This window comes from Fusarium pseudograminearum, chromosome 1 (genome assembly GCF_000303195.2).
Source record: "Fusarium pseudograminearum CS3096 chromosome 1, whole genome shotgun sequence".
Lineage (NCBI taxonomy): Eukaryota > Fungi > Ascomycota > Sordariomycetes > Hypocreales > Nectriaceae > Fusarium > Fusarium pseudograminearum.
In genome coordinates this window covers 8,313,182-8,321,853 of record NC_031951.1, presented here as the reverse complement: position 1 = coordinate 8,321,853, position 8,672 = coordinate 8,313,182, and the positions used below count along the sequence as shown (strand labels likewise).

The following is an 8,672-nucleotide window of genomic DNA, read 5'->3' as shown; positions in this document are numbered from 1 at the left end:
ACCGATCTGCGAGACAAGACAGACAGAAAAAGACAAGCAGGACAGGCAATTCAACTTTTCAACAATTTATTCGTATACATAAACGAGACCCTTTCCTTTCCGCCTTTGTAAGCGAATCGATAACCTGAGTAATATCGCCAACTCTTGCATATACTCCTCCTCTTCCTTCGTATATTCCCTACGCCGGCCATCGCTCGGGTTCTTCCTCGTATAACCGTTCCCGTCATATCGTCCGGATACGTTCTTGTTCCAACCTCAACAACAACAAGCAACTGTCTCTGTCTCAGCCAAGGTTTCAGTCACCTGGCCGTCTTCAGTTAAGAGAAAAACAAGACAAATACATGCAGCAAAGACAACAAGAAACAAAACTAATCCTTCAAATCAATCGATCAAAGCAAGGGCTAGATTGAAATTAAGCTTCGCCTCTCTGCAGTGCCATTGCGCCGCCTTTTGCTTCTCCCTTTCTTGGAAGTGCTTCGCCTTTGCCTAGGTAGCTTTCTTCGCCTTGGAACTGCTCAAATACCCATTGTATCTCCATTTACAAACCTCGTCCCCTTCTTGCTTTCTTGCTCTCTTTGCTTGAAAGCTGTACCCTTGCAGCAGTCGGCAATCACCTAAAACAGGGTCCCTGTTCTTACTGACCTGCTTGTTATTTCCTTTTTTTGCACTCTTGTCATTTTGGGTGCCTGCCTACTCTTACGCTGTTTTATCCCTCTTCCTCCAATCATGTTTACTCAGCCAGTTGTTTCAACGCCCACGGGGCCTTCGCAGTCTTCGTCTACCTCGACTTCGAGACCCAGTCGTCTCCGAGGTCTCAGTTATTTGCGCAACTATACACAAAATCATATCCTCTCCCGCGACAGCCACCACAACTCTTCATCAGGCTCTGGACCTGGCACCGGAACAGCAAGCGCACGCAGCACGTCCCCCAATCGACACGGCTCTAGCCTCACGCGATCTCTCAGCCATTCGCCTACCACGAGTGGACCATCCACCACTGGAGCCCAGAACCAAAACACCAACCACTTGACCCTCGTCAGAACAACACCCGATCCCGTGAGGATTTTGACATCAGCGGCCACCACAACTTCGATACCTGCGCTGCCACCTACTTCTGTCCCTGCTTCTGCCACTGCCACTTCTCCTGTCGCCGCCAACTCTCCTTGCGCATCCTCTACTGCGCCTGCTTCTGGCATTTTGGCTTCTTCCGACGTCGACGACCCCGCCAATACTGCACCTGAACCCTCGACCGCAGCAGCAGATAATACCCAAACTGCTACCGCCGACATGAATCAAGATCAGCCTACCACGAGGTCGCGATCCGGCACCACTGGCGAAGGGGGCACGTCCACCCCTGAGACTACCCCGTCAATTCGATTCTCAGCCTACTACGATCCGCGATCTACACGCCCGTCCCTGACGTTTCCTCCCATTTCCAGGACCTTGCCTACGGGATCCGAGAAGATTCGCGTTGGTCGCTATTCGGAGCGCGACAGCCACTCCATGTCCAACATGCCTGGCAATCAGCCGTCAGCCGCCCCCGTCGGTTTCAAGAGCAAGGTCGTCAGTCGCCGACATTGCGAGTTCTGGTACGAGGATGGGAAATGGTACATCAAGGACGTCAAGAGTTCTTCCGGCACATTTTTGAACCATATCCGTTTGAGCCCACCTTCACAGGAGAGTAAAGCTTTTCCAGTTAACGATGGCGATATCGTGCAACTCGGAATTGACTTTAAGGGGGGTGAGGAAATGATCTTTCGATGCGTCAAGATGCGCCTCGAGTTAAACCGTGGTTGGCAAAACAAGCTTAACACTTTTAAGTAAGTCTACAAGCTACCTTTCTAAAGAAATTTTGAATGCTGACACATTTACTAGCATGGCTGCGCATAAGAGGTTGCAGACGATGGCTTCTAGTGGAGCAGCGGCTGGTACGAACTCTCAAGACTGCTCCATCTGCCTGAGCTCTATTGCTGTAAGCTCACGAAATACAAAACGTCTTTGTTCATTTTGCTGACAGTCACTCATAGCCCTGCCAATCTTTATTCGTGGCACCCTGCTCGCACACATGGCATTTCAAGTGTGTGAGGTCACTACTCAACTCTCCCCAGTACCCTATTTTCATCTGCCCCAACTGTCGTGCTGGCGCCGACTTGGAAGCCGATGTTGACGAACTGGCCGAAGAATGGCAACAAATGAAAAACGAAGCTGAGGCAGAAGCCTCAACACCAGCACAAGTTGATACCGAGCCAGAAACAGAGCTAGAGCCAGAACCAGAACCAGCAGCCCCCGTAGCTGGTTCTGGAACATCGACACCCGAGCGATCGAACACTGTCGATAACGAACATATGGACGTCACCGTCAGCATCACGCCGGAAACGCCCCAAAGAAACGAAGTCAACCATGCCATCTCCGAGCCATTGCCTATCAGAACGGTCTCGGGTGCGCGAAGATCGAACCAGCTCGGTGACAGTCGAACGCCATCTCCCCCAGGCGGCAATGAAGGGCCAATTACCCCACGAAATAATGTTGGACCTTGGGTTTTTGACGGCAGTGCCGGCAGTACAGTGAGCGCCACAGAAGGCGAAATGACCAGCATAGACGCCGCAGCACAACCGGACACAAACGAGAACAATACGACAGCTCGTCAATAAAAAAGCGCATCGATCGAAAATCCCCGTACATAGGCGGTGCTCGGTCGGTGCCTGGTCATAAGACGGCGCTCGGGGAAATATGTTTAGACGTATATGGCGTTTTGTTCGGTTGCCATGGCTCTCATAGCAGCAAGGCGTTGACGGCTTTTTTTTACATATATAAATTACTACCTGTATAGAGGACAGGGTGGATCTCGACTACACATCTTGTGCACAGCGTTGTCATGGTATTTTGATTGAGCGAAATTTGAAAGAGAATTAGATACAGGGTAGTGTATGAAGTATGGGTCTTATGCGACATAGGATACAACTGGCCAAGACAAGGGCATATGAGTAGGAGTTAATGGAAAGACTTGCCTATCATGAATGACAGCATTGAAACTGACGTGAGCCTCATTCGGACACAAGACTTGCTGCAATTGGTTCCAGGGATTCATGTCATGATCAATAGCCATGATGCGAAGTGGAAAGAAATGTAAACAGGGCTGCTTTATCTTAACTCTATTTTTATCATGCTTGCTCATATTTCGACCACAACAATACATTCAAGGCTTGTTCATGATAGTACTTAGGGGTATCAGATCCTCTCTATATTATGATCGGCTTCATAATCTCAGCATTGTTTTGACTCTGCCGCCTTTGTTTGAGTTGTCTTGCATATTGAAGAAATTATGTCATCATAGTCCGCTGCTCACGGCACCGAGATGATCCGGCCTATCTCCGAGTGCGGGCGGACAGGCCGGGGTGCGTACTAAATTTCGACAATCGTTAGCCAGTCGCAAACTTATTTGCCAGCGACGATACTTTCAAGCATTTGTTTGGATTTGTTAGAAATTGGGCAATTTTCCATTTCGTTTCAGAAGCAGGCGCATAATCACAATGCTTCGCCAATTCAGTGCTGGCCTGCCAAAGGCTCGGGCCTCGTGCTCGAAAGTCTTGGGTCAGGCTTCCAAGTTCTCGATGGCGCGGAGATCTATGGCTACTGTCAAGGTGAAGGGTATTGAAAAGGTATGTGTGGCAATACTTTGGCATTGGCTTACATGGAATGGTCTTGCTAATTGAGAATAGGACCCTACAGAGCTTGACAAGGTCACGACACTTCCCAATGGTCTACGAGTTGCGTCAGAAGCCCTCCCCGGATCATTCGCTGGTGTGGGTGTTTATATCGAGGGCGGTTCACGATTCGAAAACGATTCTCTCCGCGGTGTATCCCATATTATGGACCGACTCGCTTTCAAGTCCACATCGAAGCGCTCCGCAGACGATATGCTCGAACAGGTCGAAGCCTTGGGCGGAAACATCCAGTGTGCTTCATCGCGAGAGAGCATGATGTACCAAGCCGCCACCTTCAACAATGCCGTCCCCCAAACCATTGAGCTCCTCGCCGAGACGATCCGCGACCCCCAGATTACCGACTTGGAAGTTGCCGAGCAGATCGAGACTGCGCGATATGAGATTCGCGAGATCTGGAGCAAGCCTGAACTTATCCTGCCCGAGCTGGTGCACACTGCTGCGTTCAAGGATAACACTCTCGGAAACCCACTGCTGTGCCCGGAAGAAAGGTTGGGCTCTATCGACAAAAATACTGTTATGGCGTACCGCGACCTGTTCTACCGACCTGAGAGAATGGTCGTGGCATATGCTGGTGTTGAGCACAGCGAAGCTGTCAGACTGACAGAGAAGTTCTTTGGCGATATGCAAAAGGGCGCACAGCAGGTCACAGAGGCAACTGGTTCCGAGACCAGCGAGAGTGAACTCTCAGATAGCGAAGCTAGCGCATCATCAGCCTCTTCATCGCCACAGCAATCCTCTGGACTCCTTTCACGATTTTTCAAGAACACACCTTCCGCTCCTCAGAACCTCAACAACCTCCCCTCCCAAGCCGATATTATCCGCCCCTCCAAATACACAGGCGGTTTCTCCTGGCTTCCCGCTCAACCACCTAACCTGAGCGGTCTTCCTACATTCACACATATCCACCTCGCCTTCGAAGGTCTCCCTGTCTCTTCAGACGATATCTACGCCCTTGCCACACTCCAGACTCTCCTTGGTGGCGGCGGTTCTTTCTCTGCCGGTGGACCCGGTAAGGGCATGTACTCTCGCCTGTACACCAATGTCCTGAACCAGCACGGCTGGGTCGAGTCATGCATGGCCTTCAACCACTCCTACACTGACTCTGGGCTTTTCGGCATCTCAGCAAGCTGCTTGCCTGGACGAACAGCTGCCATGCTCGACGTTATGTGCCAGGAACTCCGTGCCCTTACCCTGACAACAGGCTTCTCACGTTTACAAGAGACCGAGGTTGCACGCGCGAAGAACCAGTTGCGATCTAGCCTCCTTATGAACCTTGAGAGTCGCATGGTTGAGCTCGAAGACCTCGGCCGCTCAATCCAGGTCCACGGCCGCAAGATTCCCGTCAAGGATATGTGCCGCCGTATCGAGAACCTGACAGTAGCTGACCTCCGCCGTGTGGCCACTATGATTGTTGGCGGCCATGTGAAAAACCCCGGTGGCGGCAGCGGTGCTCCTACCGTGGTGTTGCAGGAGGCCCAGGCATATGGTGTTAGCAGCCACACGATGAGCTGGGACCAGATCCAAGATCGCATTGACAGCTGGAAGCTTGGCAGCTTGTCATAGATTTCACGTGGTTGTACCAAGACATGAATTGTTCGTCACTTGCATGGCGTCCTCCATGAAGAGGAGGTGTATAATAGAGTGGGATCTTGTAAAGCATATACCGGACATTGGGATGTATCATTATGAGGAGTAGAAAGACTATGATGATCGGGAAAATATGTATTATATGAGCCCACGCGATTTCTCCACTAGAGTCAAAATTAACATATACCAGTATAAAGCAGACAAATGAAGAATTCTAAAGAAGAAAAGGCTACATTGATGTATATTATACTGTATGTAAAGTCTCGTTATCACTGAACTCCAAACTTATATTGTGCCCATTCTGGGTATGAATTTGCGCCGTCTTTGTAATACGCCATATGTCCTGTTGCTTGCCACCAAAATTCTGCAATTTCTAATGCCATAAAATCAATCATAAATTTGACTCTTCACAAATCAAAGTTTGGATCGTACCGCCTCGAGGCGGTACTTGACGTCCTTGAGGGCCTTGTTGGTAGGCTTCCAGTCATCAAACTGTTTGAGTAACTCATCTGCCTCGGCACTCAACTCAGTACGGACAAAGTCCTCTTCCAACAACCCACGCATGATCCAAGGTAAGACGTATGGGTTCTGGGACGTCAGCGATCCTCCGCGTGGGGATATAGTACATGGTGCTGGCGATGGACCAGCAGGTGCTGTTTCGAGAGCATGTGTGATGGCAAGATCATATACCGCGTCATCGTAGTAGAGGCGGGAATGGCCAGCACCCGAATAAAGAGAGCCAGCGAGAGGGACGGATAGCTCGCGAATCAAACCATGGTCTGAAACACCAAGGTTGCGAAGCTTGAGAGCGAAGCCAACCAGGTGAGCAATGAAGTCAGGGGCATGAACACGTCCATCAATGAAGACAGCCCGGTAGATGTAAGGATGGTTTGCAGGTGAGTAGACGGCAGACTGTAGATGTTAGTCAGCTGATACAAGAGTTGAGAAGTAGTCAGGACTTACCTCCATTGGTACGAGCTGATCGTCAATGCTACCAATGAATGTAACACGAGCTCCATAGTCTACCACACGCTTCAGGGCGTGCTCAAAATGCTTTGAGTTGTCACTCTCTGCATTTCCAAAGTCCCACAATTCAGCAGCCGAACCCATGAGTAGACTGGACTTGTAGTCAGGGAAAGGCCCCAGTGCGACTCCAGCCATAGCACAAACACCGACTTTGGCATTAGTAATGATGCCGAGATCAATGAGCTTCTCGAGCAACATGATGCTCACGGGAACTCCTTGCGAGTGACAAGCAATCAGAACAAAATCAGCGTTGCGAATATGGTCAATCCAGTTAAGCATAAGCTTCCACAGGTTATCCACACGGTCCTGGATTTTTCCTTCTCCCTCGAGAGCGACCTTTTCGATCTTGCAATCACCACATCCATGGGCCTCAGCCCATCTCCGAATACCCTCAGCTCCAAGAGCGGCAAAACGCAGAGATGTGCCCGTTGGTTGCCCAATCATAGGGCGAAGGTATGTTGCTGGAAAGAGTCCATGAACACCGATGGCAATGGCCTTTTTGATATTTGGAGGCTTGTCCGCTCGGAAGACATGGTTGGGAGGTGTTTGCTGTGTGCGAAGCAGGAATTGTGTCAGCTGCTTCACAATGGATGGGTTGTCCTTCATACGGTATGTGCTGGAGAAGGACGGTAGTAGGAGGTTGCCAGAGACTTTAGCAGACGTTTCTGACTCGGCGATGGATTGGTCGGAAGGAGCAATCTTGGCTGAAGCTCTATCCGTATCTTGAGTAGGGGTTGCTGTCCTGGTTGGAGTTGATGTTCCAGATACTGGGGGTGATGATGTGTGATCTAAATCCATTGACCGAGGTCTAACACGCTTGTTCTTTGTCATCCATCTGGACTTGGCTGACGCCGGCTTATCCTTCGCTTTTGAGTCTTCTATTTTGCTGTCCTTGGTCGGTGATACGTCACATTCTGCCATGGGTTGAGGGTGAGCCTCTGAGCCTTCACCTATCACCGCTACTTCTCCAGATTCAGGCAAAGGTTGGGGTTCCTTCGTTTTTGGAGATTCCTTGGACCAAAAGGCCCACGTCGAACCGCTCTTGGGAGGTGGCTCATTTTGTCGAGAAGGCGGCTCAGCGTCTTTCGTGACAACGTCTTCTGAGGGCGGTTCAGTTTCTATTTGTGGTTGCTGAATGTCTGGCTTATCCTCTGGAGCTTTGGCTGGCTCAGCAGAAGGATACCAGTATCGAAACCAAGAGGTAGGTCGTGGGTCTTGATCGTTTTTGGGAGAGGTCATCTGCTCTGAAAGCTCTACTTGAGCGGGTGGAGTGACGGGCCGAGGAGTGTCTGCTTCTTTCGTAGCCTCAATCTCGATCATTGGCTGAGTACTTGTGTCAAGTGTTGGAGTTGCCTGGGTCTCCGTGAATGGCGTTCTGGACCACCACCCTAGCCATCCTGATGAAGTTGGCAGTTGCTGACCCTCGTTCTGAGATGCAGATGCTGCGGGTCGCATGTCAGCCTGAGATTTAGACTGGGCATCACCGGTCTCGGATTCTTGCGTTTCGTGCGTTGTTGTTTCTGCGGTCCCTGCGTCCTTTGCTGTCTCTTGGCTTTCCGTAACCTGGGTTGGCTCTCTGGACGATTCAACGTCCGGCTTGATCTGACTTGCCGATTCTTTCTGAGCAACTTCGTCTGTCATGGTAACATCGGATTTGTTTTGTTTAATATTCGGCATCGTCTTAATCGTACCGGTTGTACTCAGAATACTGGCATCATCGCTGTCGTTCTTTTTCGCCTCGTATCGACTTAGATCAGGGGACTTCTTGGATTTTACTGTTCCTCCGAGTATGTTTTCTTTCGCGACTGAGGTGGATGCCGAGGCTTTCGGAGCTCGTGGCCAGGAGCCGTACCAACTCCTTGGTCTTTGTACCTGCATGTCTTGTTAGACCTCAAGAGGGTTAGGTAAAGGCCAAGAATTCCTACGTCTTTGCTAATTCTGCGCTCTGCGGAGCGAGAATCACTCATGGTATGCTGTCTCGATGGCACCTTTTGGTTGTTGCCTTGCTCTGATTCTGTCGCGGGTGACGCCTTTGGCGCCTGTGATTGTGACGTAGGGGTCTGTATTGTTGAGGTGCTGACCAGGGTGTTCGCGTCGTCTTTGGACATTTCGGCTGGGCTCAACCGTGCCTTTTTTCTAGGAAACATGTTAAGTTCTGTCACTTCACAATTCCATCAAGATGAAAAGATTAGTCAGACGCTTTCATGTTTGTTGTCGTTGCTTTATTTAATGAACTAGGTAGGTGAACTCATAGTGCTTGTCATGTGTTGATCCAACGTGCCTTAGAGCCTAGACTTTCCAAAGTTACTTCTGAGGGCCCCGCCGTAGTCTGGA

General features: G+C 50.3%; 3 protein-coding genes across 3 annotated transcripts; 2 read left to right on the top strand and 1 right to left on the bottom strand.

Moving 5' to 3' along the window:
- Window positions 1-726: 726 nt before the first annotated feature.
- FPSE_08682 (uncharacterized protein) lies at window positions 727-2,651 on the top strand (the record flags this gene model as incomplete). Its single annotated transcript, XM_009261800.1, has 3 exons — window positions 727-1,820; window positions 1,876-1,972; window positions 2,028-2,651. 3 exons carry the CDS (start codon window positions 727-729, stop codon window positions 2,649-2,651), a joined length of 1,815 nt encoding a protein of 604 aa, XP_009260075.1.
- Window positions 2,652-3,530: 879 nt separating this feature from the next.
- On the top strand, window positions 3,531-5,288 carry FPSE_08681 (uncharacterized protein; the record flags this gene model as incomplete). Its single annotated transcript, XM_009261799.1, has 2 exons — window positions 3,531-3,659; window positions 3,720-5,288. The coding sequence occupies 2 exons, from the start codon at window positions 3,531-3,533 to the stop codon at window positions 5,286-5,288; spliced, it is 1,698 nt and encodes a 565-aa protein (XP_009260074.1).
- Window positions 5,289-5,726: 438 nt separating this feature from the next.
- On the bottom strand, window positions 5,727-8,446 carry FPSE_08680 (uncharacterized protein; the record flags this gene model as incomplete). Its single annotated transcript, XM_009261798.1, has 3 exons — window positions 5,727-6,224; window positions 6,276-8,210; window positions 8,264-8,446. The coding sequence occupies 3 exons, from the start codon at window positions 8,444-8,446 to the stop codon at window positions 5,727-5,729; spliced, it is 2,616 nt and encodes an 871-aa protein (XP_009260073.1).
- Between the last annotated feature and the right edge of the window lie 226 nt (window positions 8,447-8,672).